Here is an 18,557-nt window from a genome sequence, read left to right on the forward strand (position 1 = left end):
CTACTTGTCAAACCACTGGATCAAGTCCACCGGATGCCCATCTTCTACTTGGGACTTTGTCATCATGTCATCAACATGGCATTTGCTTTCACGATGAGTCATATCATGAAACAAGGTCACCGTAGCCCTTTGATCCGTGGCATCGGTTCTTCTTCACTAGAGGATAGTCTTATCTCGATGGTAGCTCGTGCCCCACAACATGGGTATTCCACCCTGGTGTATCTGGATGCAACCAGGTGAAGATATCAACCTGTTCTTTCAACAGGGCTACCATTATGTTCTCGACTTGCCTCTGAAGCGACCTCAACTTCCATTTCCCCTCTGACCTCGGCGGTACTTGGGATTACAGTCTTGACTTGCTCCTCGTGTGGTTGAATCACCTTCTCCTCGTGTTTCAACAACCTGGCTATTTCCCGCAGATCACAATCTTCTTCGCCTTCTTCTTCGGCATGATAGCTCGGATTGTCGAAGTCATATAGAGGCGTAACCAAATTGTTATCGATGAGATCAGGAGGGTAATCACTTTTGTGGTTGGAACAAGACAAGTTCAAAAGAAAAACGAAAAACATTGCCATTTTTATTTTTTAAAACTGCAAAAAATGAAAAACAGGGAACACCGCTTTTGATCACAAAAACATCCATTTATTACTGATGCAAAATGTTGCACAATGAAACACATGAGATGGCCCTTACAATGGACCATTACGTTTCGGGCAAAACGTATGGCTTTCATGCAAACAAAATTAAAACAGAAAAACTACTCTTCCGGATGAGCGACAGTGATGCTTTTGGAGGCCTTCCAATTGCCTGGTACGCACGATTTTATTCACAGCTCTAGCTCGCGGTCGCGGTCGATCTCTTCACTCACTGAACAAGCATGATCAGAATTCAGCATTCCTGCACCGACGAAGATGTACGGTGGACGACGTCCTCTGTTTGGTCTAGACGACTCTTGATCTGGATAACCGATCCCAAACATGTCTGCCTTTACCGGTGTTGAGTGGATCCATCAGCTCGGATTTGTCGCCCCTAGCAGGAAATTTGAACAGACGAGCTATGCACACCGGTTGACACCTACAAAATAGCAAATGGGTTAGTATGACTCACACATGCAATGTCTATCCGTACCAGGAATATTCCTTCCCTTGATTCTAGCATCACTGAGACAGATAATTTTTCATTAATAACAATCCGACATCTGGATGTCTCTCAACCAGAATTTCAATTAAAAATAATGGCCCCTGAGTACGGATAGACATGGGTTGAATGCAGATGAATGCGATGCAAATGCATGAATGCAAGTTACTGTGCCACCAAATCATCTGTAGACCCAATATCTGAACTAGTCACAGTCATCGGGACTAAGTCACCATAAATCCGACTTGGGGAGTTCCGAAATAACCGGAACCGGAGATTACATCACTATCATCACAGGAACATCCACTGAACGGATGACAATCAGATCCTCTGAACAGGTACTCTCAAATTCAACCCGGGGATCCGAAATAAACGGAACCCGCTGATAAACCACGGACAGAACTCCGGCGTCCCAGAAATAAATGTCCATAATTCACAGTCACCATCAGTACCAAGAGTCACCAACAAGTCACCAACAAGTCAGCAACAGTACCTGTAAAAATGATCATTCCCTCCCCACTCACGGGTGTCATCTAGGCTAGGGTAAGGTCAAAAGAAACGCAGGATAAGCAACCCTTTCAAGAATATCATCCTGTGCACACCCGATGTATGCACCGATAATACCCCATCAGAGTCTGAACTGCTCGTGATATCAATGTTCCGCTAAGTGGCGTACACCACCCGCTTCCCATGAATCACTCTATTCCTAGGTTTCCTAGATTGCACTCATAGCCTGGGTATTGGGCCTTTTACCTCGAGTAACTCCCACCCCAAACAGAGAAACACAGCCAGCACAACATATGAATAGGAATGAATGCAAACATAAATGCAAACAATAAATGCAAACAGTAAATGAATGAATGCAATAAATAACAGCAGATAGCAACCAAAACCCTAACCTAGAGAGCGCTAGGAGAGACTCGCTCAGGGAAGAAGGACCAGCACAGGTCAACTTCTCTCTATAATCCCCAGAGATTCTGGGTTCCCCAGCAGAGTCGCCAGCTGTCGCATTGCGCGAAAAACCGGCGGGAAAATAAGAACAACAGAGCCGCCACCGTGCGTTATTTATCCCAAAAGAGGGAAAGGAAACGCTCAGAGTAAACCTGGAAAATACGTGGTCTCGCGACCAAAGAGAATGGGATCGGGAGTCGGTTATGCGAAGGGAAGGTATTAGCACCCCTACGCATCCGTCGTACTCGACGGGATCCACGCACAATAGGAAGGGAAATGGTTGCTAAAAACACTGCTCACACACACAGGGAACGCAGGTGGGGTTAAGAGGAAAGAGCTCGATAAGGTATCGCACCTTATGCCTACATATCTTGTCTGGAACAAGAATCAGAGCCGCTGTAGTTCGGCTTACGCACGCCAAACAACACAGAACACACAAACAAACAAGGGTGGCAAACATGGAGCCCGACAACCAATTGATGGAATTATGTCGGCATCCGAACCAAAACACACTCAAAAGGGCAAACATGGAGCCCGACAACCAATTGATGGAATTATGTCGGCATCCGAACCAAAACACACTCAAAAGGGCAAACATGGAGCCCGACAACCAATTGATGGAATTATGTCAGCATCCGAACCCAAAACACACAACAGCATGCAACAATCAAACAAACAAACAACAACATGCTAGGGAGTCGGGGACTCGAGCCTAGCATTTGTCAAACAACGCACACAATAAAAGAAAAAGGCGCCCGGAGAGATCAGCTCAATCTCCTGCCTACATACCTTGTCTGGAACAAGGATCAGGGCGATGTAGTTCCCCTACGCAGGGATACAGGACTAGCCTAACCAGATAACAGAGGGAGACACAACACTAGGGAGACTACGACTCGAGCCTAGATGTTGTCATGCAAAGTCAACCCTAAGTTAAGGTTTCTATCCTACTTGCATAAGCAAGCCTATCCTAACCAGGAAAGAAGCAAGCACACAAGCAAACAACATACAAGCACACATCAAATGAGAACAAGCATCTCAAACAAGCATGTCAATCAGATATCCACATAGCACACGCTATAACCAAACAAGGGGGCTCAATCAATAGGTTTGACTGCCTCAGCAAGTCATCTGTACAGGCTGTTTTTGGCTCTTAACCTTGCCATTAAGGGGCTAAGGTGAAGCAAATGAAAGGATGAAGTGAGGATGAGACCTCACAGCTCTTATCCCTGACCAGGGAGAGCTTCTGACAAATGAGCATGGGTCCAGAATGGGGGAACCCTTCTATACTCAGAGACTCTGACACAATGTGCACTGCACAAGATCTTGGGCTTGGATCTCAATGCTACAACCATGTAATGGGAGCAAGGAGAAGACTCACAGAATAGTGGGGGATAGATTGCTTATCCCTACCTTCCACCAATTGCCTTGATTAAGGACTTTACCTGCTTAGGCACAATTTTAAACAATCACAACCATTGCCTCTTAAGGAGGACTTCAGACAGTTTGCCCGGTCAAATAACAGACCGGGTCTCCAGACTACATGAAGTTAGGAAGTTATACCTCAATGCAAGTTGCTTAAGCAAAGCAAAGCAAAAGTTCACAAGGAACTGAGCAACTAAAAGTACCTGGAAACAATCAAACACAGTTAGTACTCAGACAGACAAAGATAAACAGCAAGTATTAATCATCCAGACTATACAAACTAATGCACAACAAAGCAAGCTCAAAGCTCAATCCCAAACTTCACAACCTACAAAACAAAGTTATATTAGTGTACAAACATCAAACAACATCAATTGAATTGACTTGAATCATTCTCCATTCACATTGCACCTTTTCATCCTGAAAAATCAATCAAATGTTAGCAACTAGACCACTAGGCCAAGCCTAGGGTCCAAAGGCGAGAAAAATTCCTAAACAGCAAGGTATCTCTAACCAAACTCAAATTAATGTCAAACAAGAGCCAACACAATTAGTCCCATGTTCATATCATTCATTATATTTATTTCATGCACAAAACAAGGCAAACTAGTTCAAATGAAGCACCAAACATCCAAACAGAACTATTGCATTCAAATCCATATCACAACAATTCTAAAAATTCTCAAATAATTTACACCTAATCAGGGGATATTCCAGGTCTAGCATGTCAAATTTTAGCCTAATTGGACCAAGGGAACTATGTCAATGAAAATCAACAAAAACAGACACAATTACATGCTCCAAATCACAACATCAACACATGCTTCCACTTCAAAAATTCACAACTCAATGAAAACAATAAAGAAATGCATGGGACCAAAACAGGGATGTTCCATCATGTGTCTATTACAAGCATACCAAGTTTCATGATCATTCAATACCATACGAGCATTTCACATTAAATCTACCAACCTATGTCACATGAACTTGCACTATTTGACCAACAGAGATGAAAAATAGTAATCAATTTGAAAATGCAATGTAAAATTCCACAAAAATTCACATAACCTCTTAACATGTTAATCAACCATCATGCAAAATTTCACATTAATCCAACAAGTATAGGTCACTCAAAAAAATCCAGCAAATTGACATAATGAGGTGTGACACAAATTGTCACACCTAAGTTCCAAAATTTGTAACTCAATGACCAGGAATCCAAAATTCATAAAATGCACATGTAAATCTCCATTGATATGTCTAGAATCACCACAAAAATTTTCAGACATTTATTTGTAAGCATGAGAATTTCACATTGGATTTGGCACAAGGTATCAAAATGTAGCACATGTTAAACAAGCCTAGGTCAAACAAAATTCCTACCATGCACAACTTCCACCAATAGGTCAAAAAAAATCTACAGTCAACAAGAAAGTCAACACAAAAATTCCTATATTTTTCTGTTTTTTCTATGATTTTTGGTGAATTTTCTAAGGTGTTATGAATTTTTTAACAATTAAATTAATTAAAATGAATTAGTAATGGCATTCTGGTAATTAATTGGCGCGGGGGAGGGAAACGCCAAATTTGAATTTTCAAATGGAAATTTCAGATCAAAAGCCAATTTCATCATCGTTTTACTCAGGAAAATCCAGAAACTCAAGAACTTGATGATCCATGAAACTCAACCAAAATGAGCATGTGAATAACCGTTGGACTCGTCTTCTAACCTAGAGCACGAATATGAACTTAATTTTGCCTAAATGTTCCTCTATTTTCCCAATCGATGGAGTTAGGGTTTTAGTTCGAAAATTCAAATCCAGATTTCATGAGCTACAGTCATCTATTTCATAAACCAATCACATCACCACAATCTATGTTCAACGAACTATAACACGCACATGACCAATTGAAAAATCGTGCAACTCGAGTACTGACCTTGATTTTGAAGACAGTGTCGATTTCGATGCTTCCAGGCCTATAAGTCCAAAACAGATACAGAACACGCTTCAGGAAGATGGATGCTAGGCTCAGGTTGAACTGCTTTCACTCCTAGTGCACGAATCCGCGATTCACCATTGATGATGCCATCTTGTACAGTTGCGTTTTGCACGGTTTTGGATGTTGAATGCCACAAACAGTTCAAGGAGATGATGAGGCAAGATTAATGCAACAAGAATTTCGCAAATTGAGCCAAAATTGAAGAAGTTTGATGAGTTTTTGGTTTTGTGTTCTTGAAGAAATTTTGAGAGAATGAAGAGTTTTCAGATCTGATTTTGGGAAGTGTGAGTTTCTGTTATGATTATTGGATGATTAGGTTTATATATGAATGCTTAATCCAAGCTTAATCATGCTAATTAACCAAATTGAATGATTAGTGAAATGGTTAATTTTCAAGTAAGGGACAAAATGGTACTTTCACACATAAGCCAATGCCAGCTCATTGACAGCTCACACACTCTCAAAATGACATGTGTGAGCTGTTGCAACTTGTTTCACTCTCATTGGATGTGTATTTTAGAAATTCACTATGTGATGGTTATGCATCCAATTTTGCCATTTCATTTTACAAGTCAATTTCCAAACCACAAGGCCTAGCCATGTAATGATGATTCCAACAAGTTTCAAATACCATTTATGAGGTGTTGCAAAAATCCCCACTCAAAAATTCCAATTATTTCACAAGTTGGACAATTTTGCCCCTGGTCCATTTAACTGTCCAGTTGAAATTTGACTTTTTGCATTGACCACTTTTGAAGAAATCCAATTATGCACCATGAAAGTACATGTCAAATGGAGTTTGTGCATATAAAGAACTTGCAATCTGGACAAACCATGTGGAAATTATGGCCTCCTGATTATGGGTCATTTCTGAAATTCACTGAGCCTTAATTTTCCAACCATGCATTGGATTTTCAAGTTCTTAGACTTTTTGGAAAGGTAAGATCAAGATCTTCAACTTTCATGTTGGACAAAATTCCATTTGAAGCTTGTATGATGAAGTTATTTTGAGGGGAAAAAGTTTCCATTTTGGGCAGCTGAAATTACAGGTCACCTACTATTTTTGGAAACTTTCTGTCTGACCTCCAAATCTTCAACCTTGGTCTTTGATATGTCAAATGAGACTCATATGGACATGAATGAGGCCTTTCAAACCATTTCCCACCTTCCAATCCATAAAATCGGGCACAGTTGACCACAGTTGACTTTTTAGGGTTTCTGGTTGACTGAACAATGACTGGTGACTTCTGAGCATCCAACCTTTGGCCAAACCACTTCAAAATGATCCTTGGACCATATGAGCTTGATAGATCAACCCTAGGGCCTTGTCCCAATAAAAATGGCACTCACTTGCTTGATTGACTGATTCTCCTGATCAGTCTGACCCAATCCATCAATTGAGCTTGCTCTTGGGCAAATGGACAATGCAATGTTATGCAGTGGCCTATGTTATGTTAATGACCTACTATGAAATGAATGTACAAAAAGATAGGGTGCAAATTTGAGGTGCTACAGCTGCCCCTATTCAATCAACTGGGAACCCGAATGGATGAGAGCAACGGCTGTCAGACTTTCAGGGTAAACAGGGATTGAATACCAAGAACCGTAGAAATTTGCACATTAAATATATCATTACAACGATTTAACCTATGTTTATACTGGTTATGACATACATTTTCATGCATCCCAATATTCTTACACGCTGAAAATCAGGACCTTTCTATGTGTATCAGTACCCGATAGTGTAACATTCCATTTTATTAACGCACACGGTAGTTATAAATATTAGAGAGGAATGAAATAAAATTTTCAAGATTCTATTTGTCATATATTTCATTAAGAACATAATACACAAAATTACAAATGAAACTTATGAGGAGAGAAAGGACTCGCCGCAAACAAAGTTATAAGTGAAACATTTATGAGGAGAGTAAAGACATAATTTTATAGTTATCAACTACAAAAATGTGTTTTTCCATTATGTAATTAATATACACAATTTTTTCCCACTTATTCACAATAATTCATAATAACCGAAATATGAAGTTAATGAAAGGGCCGACCCTGTACATGTGTTGCAACACAGGGTCCCAAAATATAGAAGACTCCAAATTTTAAAATTTTAATTTTTTTTATAAATATTAATAAAAATAAATAAAATTTATTAAAAAAACTCAATAATTGAAAGAAATATGATGATAAAAACTCAATATATATAAAAATCAAGATTGATCAAAACTCAAAATAATTATAATTAAATTTATTTTTAATTAATATATAATTGTATTTTTAATATATATTTTTTAATTATTATAATTGTATTTTTTTAAAAATTTGAGTCCATTTTCAAAATTAGAACAGGATCTCCGATATGATTGGACCAATCCTGATTACTGACCAATATTTTTATAAATAATACAACAAACAAAAAACAAAAAAATAAAAATAAAAATTATTAATTTAAATATTTTTATGTATACAAAAATTATAAGCATTAATTTATTATATTTTAAAAAATATTTTCTTTTTTGATTAAATAATATTATCTTTCTTTAAAAAATATTTTAAAAATAAACGTGTGAATGATACTAGTATAAATGCATTAACATCCATTATTTTTATAAATAAAAAAACATTTTTTTTTACGGGAAGAAAACGAGTGTTATTAAGTGTCTTTTGGTAATTTCATTTGCGAGAAAACTCATTTGTCAACTAAAAAATGTCTAAACCGAGACTTACTGCATGAAAAAACATCACGCGAGAGTCACGTGAACTTAGTTGAGTCTTCAATTTTCCACACCATAGTGAAAGCATCACTTCACCGACTAAATGGCACACATCGTAAATCTCAACTCAATGAAAGGGCAAATAGTACAAAATTCAAGTTCTGTACTCTACCAAAAAAATCTAAAAACATATCCCGCGTCGCAAATAAGCAAAAAAAACCAAATCCGAAAAAAAAGTAGAAAAGTGCTTTCACTCACTCTCTCACTCACCCTGAAGCGATTCCTCCGTAATCTTCTCCCAGGTTCGGTGTTTTCGCCATTCTCTTCGCACATTTTCTACGGATCTAGTTTCTCACCATGAATCGCCACCACGATCCCAATCCATTCGAAGAAGAAGAAGAAGTCAATCCGTTTTCGGTAACATATACATTCTACTTCACTCATTTTCCATTTCTATTTTTAGTTTCTAAACACTCAGATCCAACACTGTTTTTATTCCAATTATCTAAATTTGCGCCTTATATTTTAACCTATAAAATTGGAACTGCTTATGTGATTTTTCATTTGATTTCGGATCTGTTGTTAATTCGCGTCACTTTGGCTTCATTTTGGTTTTGAATCGAGAAGAGTTAGATTATATGAGAAAGAGTGTGTATTGATTTCAATATGTGATCACAAGTTGGAGTGAATATTAGTTTGAATGTTTGTGGAATACTTGGATCTGGAGAAATGTAGGTTTGTGATCTAGGTTAGGGTGGTTTTTGTGTTCATGCAGTGGAATGTGCGAGGCTTGAACTGGTTATTTGTAGTGATATTTTTACTCACTGTTATGGATCAAGATTTTGTTCTGCTTTGATATCAGGTTGGGGAGTTTTGCTGCTGATTTAAAACATTTGGGGCCTTGGTAATTTGAAAGTGAGTGAAGTGGAATGAGTGACGGCGGTGAAGCAAATTGATTTTAATTTTGTAAAATTGAAATTGATGAGTGACGGCGGTGAAGCAATTTGATTTTAATTTTGTAAAATTGAAATTGATTTGAAGTGAGTTAAATGTGAAATGATTAATACTTGGATATGTTCATGAAAAAGTGAGTTGAAGAGTATATTTGAGTGTAAAAATCATGTTTTGAGTAAAAAACTACAAATTTCAACTCCAATTTAGAATCAATTACAGGGACAATCAATTTCTACAGTCAAAGAAGACCGGTGTCGCTGTTTTGTTTTAAATGTTGGGTTGTTCTTGTTTTGCAATGATTGACACAACGATTGAGGGTTACACTGTACACTGTATATAATGTATATGAACTAATGTGAATATAAGTGGCGACAGCTAGAGCAAATTCATTTTGTTATTTTTAGGCATAGAGAGGTTTGGAGACACTATCTCTGTTAGTTATTATAATTGGGAATAGGATGTTTAGGAACAGAATGTTTATTCGAGAACTCACCCCAATAATATAAATAGAACTATGCAGAACTTTGAGGATCTATAAAACTCCTTATGTCGCAAAGCCCCAATCTCAAAATTTACACGATGGATTCTCTTATATTCATTCATCTTTCTCTTATTTCTATACATCTAATTATAACCTATACTAACCCACTTACTAATTAAAGGGGTTTTATCTATCAAATAATAATAGCAGTATTATTCTCGTTTGTTTACTTAAATATGTATACATCTGAGCAGATGAAGATTTTGTGGTGTGGTTATCTGTAATTATCTCTAGGCCAAACACAATGTAGAGGTACAGGGTATGCCGAAGGCACATATGTTTTGTCGATTATTAGAAATTGTCGATGTCAGTGCTGCATGTTAAACATATAAAAATACCTTCTGTGAAATCCCTAGGGTCAATGTATCTATATTATATTTGTACTATTTACGTAAGCAAAGTATGCCATTACCTTATAGATATAGTATTCAAATTCCAATTGGCTGAAGTACTTTCATTAACATCTATACTCGTACATTTATTATGAAAACTATTGCAGATAGGTGTGATTATTTGATATGTTTGGTAGTTGTGTTTCATTGAGTTTTCAGGGGGCTTTTCGTGTAAGTTTGATGTATTTTCAACATTTTCTAAATGTAATTTTATCATTTGCCACATAATTGTAACTATTTGTTGATTTGAGCCTGACTTTCGATTTCAAATTCATTTTGCTGCATGTTTGCATGTATAAGATATTTAATATTTAATTAATCCAGACCTTTTACTTTCCTAATGGCTAACTTTTATGTCTAATTATTAAAAATTCACATCATAAAATAATATAGCCATGACTATTTTCAGTTTTTCATCCAAAGTACAAATTGGCAGGTTTTTTTTGAAACCTGGGCATTTGATATATTTTTTTGTTTCATTTAAGTTATGACATGTGTTTTTCATTCTATTTAATGTGGAAATCTTACAGAATGGTGCTGGATCAAAATCACGTGTTCCACCGTCATCTGAACCACTAGGCTTTGGTCAAAGACATGATGCTACGGTTGATATTCCTTTGGAAACTTCAAATGTAATGTCATTTGTTATGCAGGAATTTTCATAGAACGGTTTAAGACTCTTTTTGGTTGGGGACTGAGTTTATTCTTTAAAATGTTTATTTAGGGGGACTCCAAGAAAAGAAGTCAAGAGCTAGCAGCTTGGGAAGCTGATCTAAAAAGGAAAGAGAAGGTTGGTTTTTGATTTTTTTTTGCTGCCAGTGTTGGTTCGTTAGCATTCATATAGTATTTTAATTGTCAGCATCATACGTGATGTACTTGTATTCTTATAAATGCATGCATATACAAATATTTGCTTCTGCCACTATTAGTCAACTTATATAGTTTGCTTTGAGGATTTTGTGACTCTTTCAAATGAATATGTAGGAAATAAAAAGAAGAGAAGATTCCGTTGCTAAAGGTGAATGACGAGATCCCACCCTACAAGATTTTCAGTTAATTGTCTTTTCATTTCATCTATATATACACACTGAGTCAAACTTATTTTTTCTTGTTTTCAAAATATGCTTACCAGCTGGTGTGCCTGTTGATGATAAGAATTGGCCTCCATTTTTCCCAATGATTCACCATGATATTGCCAATGAGATTCCAGTCCATGCTCAGAGGCTGCAATATTCAGCCTTTGCAAGTTGGTTGGGTATGGTCACTTAATTATGTTATCTATTTATTAATTATTTGGTTTGGGATTGTTTTTGGGAAATAAAACTTTTTACCATTTTCTTAGTTAAGAAGCAACTGCATGTCGTTAAACCAAAGCGAAGGGTATGCATATTTTTTTCTTTTCACTATCTTAGTTATAGGCTTTGGTGGGTGAAATCGAATGAAATTAGATTTTTCTTGTCAATATTCTGATCGAAACTGGTTCTTTACAAAATAGAATTGGAACAATTTCTGATATTTATTGATACAAACAGTACTACAGTACAGAGAATAACACACAAATCACACATAATAACATTAGGATAAGTGGTCACGAATGTTTCAAGAGCCCTGGCCTCTCCCCTTCCCAAATGTAACACATTTAATTAATAAAAAGTAACTGACAGACTCTAAAACTATGACTGCCATGAGTCAATTGGTTAAAACAAACCCTATAAGTGAGATGTTTGTTCTCAAAACCCTAAATCTAAAACTTCATAATTTCAAAAGGCATGCCGTCGAACCAAGATTGTTGCGCTTCTGCATCTTGTCATCCTTCTCACCTTTTAATGATAGTGGCTGAAAAATGGCCAATCATAGTCGAAACTGGCAAAGATCCCACAAAATCAATGATTTTATGATTTTTCACAATTTGGCTACAACAGAAGATTCTACATAAGAACCGGATCGTTGGGGGTGAATGAGATCGTAAAATCTTAAGATTTTAAGATCTAGATCGAGATCTTGACAACCATGGCCATGACCAAAGTAAGTTTTGGTCTTCTCTGCCCCATAATACCCCCTAAACTATCACCTTTTCCTCAAGGTGTTTCCTAGAGAATAAAATCAAAAGAAACTACAAAGCAACTTTACTGGCATTGGCATTAAAACCGAATTTGGTCTTCTCCGCCGCATAATATTCTATAATTAGAGGCCTAACAAGACTCCCCCCCCTAAACTATCACCTTGTCCTCAAATTGTTTCCTAGAGAATAAAACCAAAAGGAGTTACAAAGCAACTTTGCTGGCACTGGCATTAAAACCGAAGTGTTGGCACAATCCTGCAGCCCATGTCACCCTTGAGTCCCACACTTGGGAGGACAAATCACCTAACATTTTGGAATCATTTGTGGCCTTCCCCTGTAGGTTGGTAAATATGGTGAACCCCTTTGTCGTCTTGGCATGTTTCATCAATGGAAATACAGCCAACATGCACAAAATTATTTTACTCTTCTCTGCCACAGACATGAATCTTCTTTCACTGACAATTTTGTTTTCTTGATTGTACATTGTTGCACGTGTCTAATTTTCTCTTTTCCCTCACCTTTCTTCACTTTTGCTTTTATCTTTGACCGACCTGAAACAACAAACTCATGACCTCCTTCTTTATTAGGGTTCTCTTTGTTCCTTTATTTCTGACCATGTATATTCTGATTTACTGATATTTTCCTTGATTTCGCGATCAATTTTGGTTCTTGATTCTCTCCTGAATCTGTTTCTGGGCCAAATTGCTTGAGAATTGCCTCTAAAATTTCCCTGAATGGCAATTTGGATTGGCTGAAACCCACTGTAGATACCACGTGACAGCTCCACCATTTATCCACTGCAAAACTTTTAGTATTTAATCTTCTTCTTTACTACACCTACTGCGGCAAAATATTTCTCAACCCTAGTCTTCCATCCAACAACAACATCACTTCCTTCAGAGATTGGTATTGCAATTTGCAACTCTTTGAGTTCTCTTCTCCAATCTCTAAGTTCTTTAAGCACTTCATCAAAAATACCAATTATTCCTTCCATTCTTGATGACAACCCTTGCCCCATTTTTTTCTTCTCGCTTCTGTCCCGGGTCAAAAGTGCTCTGTTACCGGTTGATAGAAACTGGTTCTTTACAAAATAGAGTTGGGACAATTTTTGATTTTTATTGATACAATCAGTACCACAGTACAGAGAATAACACACAACTCACATGGAATAACATTAGGATAATTGCTTTCCAGGCTCTCTCCCCTTCCCAAATGTTCGTGCTCTCAATAATTCCCAGATAGCCCACTATTTCCTGCCCACTTCCTATTTACTCGTAAGTAATAGCCAACATAACTGACACATTTAATTAATAAAAAAGTAACCGACAGATTCTCAACTATAACTTCCACAAACTGATCAAAGCCATTTTTCGTCTTTTCTGCCCCATAATATTCTCTAATGAGAGGTCTTACAGATTTGTTCCATAGGGCATTTATGTCATATATTATTATCTACATACATGCCTACAAACATAAACATCTCGTGTAATTTTTTTTGGTTTACTTCATTATTTTGTTCTTTTATGTTTATGTTTTCTTTTCTATTATAGTCCCGTGTCTAATTTTTTTTCTTTTCTTCCTACGATGATGTCTTTGCAGGAATTGTTCTCTGCTTAGTTTTTAATGTAGTTGCTGTGACTGTTTGTTGGATCAGAGGCGGGGGTGAGCTTATTCTGTTACTTTCATGATATTGCCAATCCTCTAGTTTTATGTCGTGCCTTTGACCTGACTGAAGTTTACAATGTGCAGGTGTTAAAATATTTTTCCTTGCAGTGATTTATGTGCTGCTTGGGGTTCCCCTTTCATATGTGCTTTGGTACAGGCCCCTCTATCGTGCTATGAGGTATATTGCAATTTTTTCTCTATATTCACTAGCACTTCAGCACAATGTAAACTGTAAACACATAGGGCTACTGTGGGTCCCTTTTAGGTACTGGCAAAGAAAACATCATGGAATATTCCCTCCTGACCTGATTGTGCATGATGCTGGCTGTTGCTTATGATTGTTTCTAATATGCAGGACGGATAGTGCACTGAAGTTCAGTTGGTTTTTCATGGTCTACTTGGTATGTTGATCTAATACTAGATATTGGCATGTTACTTAGTGATCGATATAATAATTCCTCTCTTACTTGGTTTGACTTGATGCAGTTTCACATAGCATTTTGCATCTTTGCTGCAATTGCACCTCCAGTTGTTTTTCATGGACAGTCGTTAACGTAAGTTTTAAAAGCTGTTACAAAGTTTACTTATCTGAATATGAAGTTTTTGATCTCTTTACCTGCCTGGTATTGGGTGTAATTTTTCTAGTATGGATCAAAAGGCAAATCACCCCCTGAGAGGAATTTCAAAAACTTGTATTCCTAATATTTGATGGTTTGTAATATTCTTCTGATAGGATTTTTCATTGGAGTTGGAGCAAAATCACATAAATGGATGTTATTGTTTTGTAACTAGCAAGTTATCACTTGTAGGCTTAAACCGACTTTCTTAGAAAATGTCCTTTATAACAAGCATATGCGAATAAAAAATGGTTTAAATATGGTTTTAGTCCCTATAAAATTGTGTAGTTCCTATAATTTTTTCAACTTTTAGTCGCTGCACAATTTTCCTTATGCAATTATAGTCCTTGATGTTAAGTCAACCCATGTTGGCTAACGGAAGTCCACTTGGACATTTTAAATGACGAGGAACTAATTATTAATTAATGTTTATTTATTATAGAAATATATCAAAATTGGGATTTAGGGTTTATTAAACTGGTGATGTTCAGCATTGCCTCAGTCAGAATTGTATCTGTTATTCATCAACATTCTTTTCTTGCTTTTCCTTCCATTCCATTCTTTCTCCTCACCAACACTCATACTCACATATCTTTTACTCATTCAATTTTTTCAAACATATATATGCTTTCTACTTCCCTAAACTTTTTCATATTCTTTATGCTTTGAATTTACAAACAATATCATCTTTAATTTATCTTTCTTGGAGTTGAAATCTGGCCTTTGATTTATGGGTTTTCTTCATTGAACACCCATTTTGTATTTGTTATTTGTTTATGAGGAAAACTTTGAATAGTATTGTGGATGGTTATGAATTGGTTCCATCATGAAGAAGAATAAGAAGGGTGACAAGATGTCATTGAAAATTTTAAATTTATATATTTGCATTTAAAAACCCTAGCTTTGTTATTACTGCAAATGGGATTACTGCAAATGGGATTACTGCTGGGAAGAGGAATGCCGGTTTAATGTTGCTAGGAAGATGAAGATTTTTGGGTTAGAGAAACCCCAAATCCCATTACTGCTGGGATGAGAACACATGAATTCCACATCATTAAAATGTCCATGTGGACTTTTGTTAGTCAAACATGAGTTGACTTAATAGTAGGGACTAGAACTAGCTACAGGAATTTTTGTAGGATCTAAACAATTATATCGGGCCTAAAAAATATTTAACCCATAACAAAACGATGGGATCATCTTAAGTGCAGAAGAATACCTCTTACATATTTTAGCACAAGTAAGCAATGAAACAATATAGTGAAAGCCATTTTGTGCTGTTATCTCTTTGCCACCCTTTTATTAAGTCATACTCAAATTAGTAATTTTCTAAGTATCTATTCATTTTCTGTTGCATTTTAATAGTTCATTTAAATTGTAGGGGCATCCTTGCGGCAATTGATGTGTTCTCAGACCACATATTAGTTGGGGTAAGTTGTACTCTACTTGTGGTTATTAACATTTATTTTATTGTTGGATAAAATCTTTCTTGTTTATGGTTGTAACTTGAGATGATTTGGCATCCATTTTTTTGTTGGTTGAAGATATTGCCCTGGATATTTAGAAGCATTTCTGTTGACACATTTCTACTTAATATTGTGATCAGAGAAATAAGATTTATTCACTTATGAAATATCTGCATACCAAGCTATAATGTTATGCATTATTATATCTGCAGTAATTTAAACCTAAGGTCTTGTTTGAATGTGTTTTGATTTTTTTAAACAATCAAACAAGCCCTAATTCATGAAGGCAACTAGAATTCTCAGATCACCTCTTTCTTCTATGCAATTATGTTCTTGTGTATACATGAGTGACAACAAGTATCAGAGACTATGTAACTACTCTTTTCATATTCATGTAATTATCAGGTACTTTTTGTCTAGACACCAAAACGAAGGACCTTTAATTTTAGATGAAGAGCTGCAAAATTTGTGAGAATTGGGCATTTATGAAATTAAATTGAATGGTGTCCAACCACTCTAAGGCATGGGTGTTAGATCAAAATAATCTGCATCCCTTGAATATTAGAGATAAGCTAGTATAGTTAGGCTAGTTAGTTATAACTGACACCTGTCAGTATTTGTCTAGACTGTAACCTGCAATGTAACCTGCCATTGCAGGTTACCTGATTGCAACTATAAATGCATCAGTTGTAATATTGAGATTAATCAATGAATGAACACAAAAGTTAGTTACAAACTGAATTATGAGTAGTGTGAGCGTAGCTTTCTAACATTGAACAACCAGAGAATATGGATTATTTTTTTAGTCTAATTATGCAACTGCCGAAGTAGTTAAAAAAATCTCCCTACTTTTCATTTTGAATTTCTTTATTTAAATTATGTGGAAGAAAAATAAGTACCATAACCTTTTTTCCATGCTTAAGTGCTTTGATCCATCAATATGTTTGGTATTCTTATAGATATTCTACTTGATTGGATTTGGACTGTTTTGCTTGGAGGCTCTTCTAAGCTTGTGGGTAATTCAGGTCAGGGACAGTACCTTTGATTTGCATTCTCAATTTTTAATTTGTTTCTCGGCAATAAGACGAGTTATTGTAGTTAAACGGTAATAACTATGTTCTATTTTCTGACTCTTTTGTTGTTGTTTTGATAGGCCAGAGTAAATTAGAATGACCTTATATATATGTTGGTGAATTGGTAAATGCCTTAGATGATGACTGAACCATAAAGGTCTTGTTCTGTTTGATTGGATTTGATTGGAGTCCATTAGTGAGAATTGTATTATAAGAAAATCAAATCTAAAGGGAAATTAACAACACTCATAAGACATGTAATGTTGCATGGAATTGAATGTTGAGAGGTTAAGATCCCAAAAATAAAAGAACACTCACACAGATGAGAATGTTAAATGGATGAGTGGTTACACTAAATAGATTAGGATTATGAATATAGTAATTAGAAAAGAAATTGTTATATAGGTCCTATTATAAAAAAAATGGTAGACTTGTTTTATATGATTTGGGAACAAGTGGACAAGATCTGTAGACGCTCCGAAAATTGTGTTGATCAAATGGAGGATAAAGTAGATCTTAGTGTGTGTTTTTTACTTCACCAGCTGCTACACTTTCTTTTAGAAGAAATGATATAGATATTTGCTTGATGATTGTTTCCTTTTGTTTTTGCTTTTGCAGAAAATATACATGTTTTTCCGGGGGAACAAGTGAGCCTGTTACATGGATTTCGTTTTAGCGGCTTTTATAATGCTAGTCACTTTCCAATGTGGCTAAGTATATTCTTAATCCTCTTTTCATTCTTTGCAATATCTTGTGATATTCTTCTGTTATTTCTCTGTTGTGATTGTACCAGAGTTTTGTTTGTACTTAAGTATAGTTTATTGTGATTGTACCAGAGTTTTGTTTGTACTTAAGTATAGTTTATTTCTCTGTTGTGATTGTACCAGAGTTTTGTTTGTACTTAAGTATAGTGAGAATTATGTGAAATTGAGTATGTTTTTAGAATTTCTCCTTGAAACAATATATGTACTTTCGATAAGCATATATGAGTGTACACAGACTACATTTCTTTTAGGGGTGGCAAACTCAAACGGATCGTGTTGGGTTATATGTCAGATTGATCAAATTACTAGTATAAGGTTGGTTCGGTCATACACGGTTGGTTGTTTTGGATATGTTGGAATCCAAATCTGACCGAGATCGAACACAACTGATGTTTTTTATTTATTTTTATTACTACAGGGCTGACTCATTATAAAATTGAGGGTCATAATATTGTTAAGATATCATTATTTTTATAATCAATTGGTAATATTCTGTGTACTCAAGAGAATACAACGGCATTCAATATAAAATTTTAAGTGTTAGTGGTTTAAAGTATGTTAATGATCAAATTAATAATAAAAAATGGTTCTTCTTTAGGATATTTTAAAATTTTGGTAGTTTTTCTTTTTAATATGAAAAAATGACTTTGTGAATTTTATAAAAAGTGGGTCATGGGTTTGGTCCAATAAATAATAAACTGCCATATTTGCTCGATTTATCTTTCGAATTGGGTTTAATCAAATTCACTAAAAATTAAAGTTTCAATGGTCAAGATTAAACCTTTA

General features: G+C 35.8%; 1 protein-coding gene across 1 annotated transcript; it reads left to right on the forward strand.

Moving 5' to 3' along the window:
- Positions 1-8,405: 8,405 nt before the first annotated feature.
- On the forward strand, positions 8,406-17,952 carry LOC127119818 (secretory carrier-associated membrane protein 4). The gene is made up of 12 exons (XM_051050146.1): positions 8,406-8,654; positions 10,655-10,756; positions 10,849-10,914; positions 11,109-11,142; positions 11,257-11,379; positions 13,786-13,848; positions 13,936-14,029; positions 14,207-14,252; positions 14,338-14,405; positions 15,850-15,898; positions 16,894-16,959; positions 17,626-17,952. The coding sequence occupies exons 1-12, from the start codon at positions 8,595-8,597 to the stop codon at positions 17,656-17,658; spliced, it is 804 nt and encodes a 267-aa protein (XP_050906103.1). The 5' UTR covers positions 8,406-8,594; the 3' UTR covers positions 17,659-17,952.
- The last annotated feature ends 605 nt before the right edge of the window (positions 17,953-18,557 follow it).

Source organism: Lathyrus oleraceus, chromosome 2 (genome assembly GCF_024323335.1).
Source record: "Lathyrus oleraceus cultivar Zhongwan6 chromosome 2, CAAS_Psat_ZW6_1.0, whole genome shotgun sequence".
NCBI lineage: Eukaryota > Viridiplantae > Streptophyta > Magnoliopsida > Fabales > Fabaceae > Lathyrus > Lathyrus oleraceus.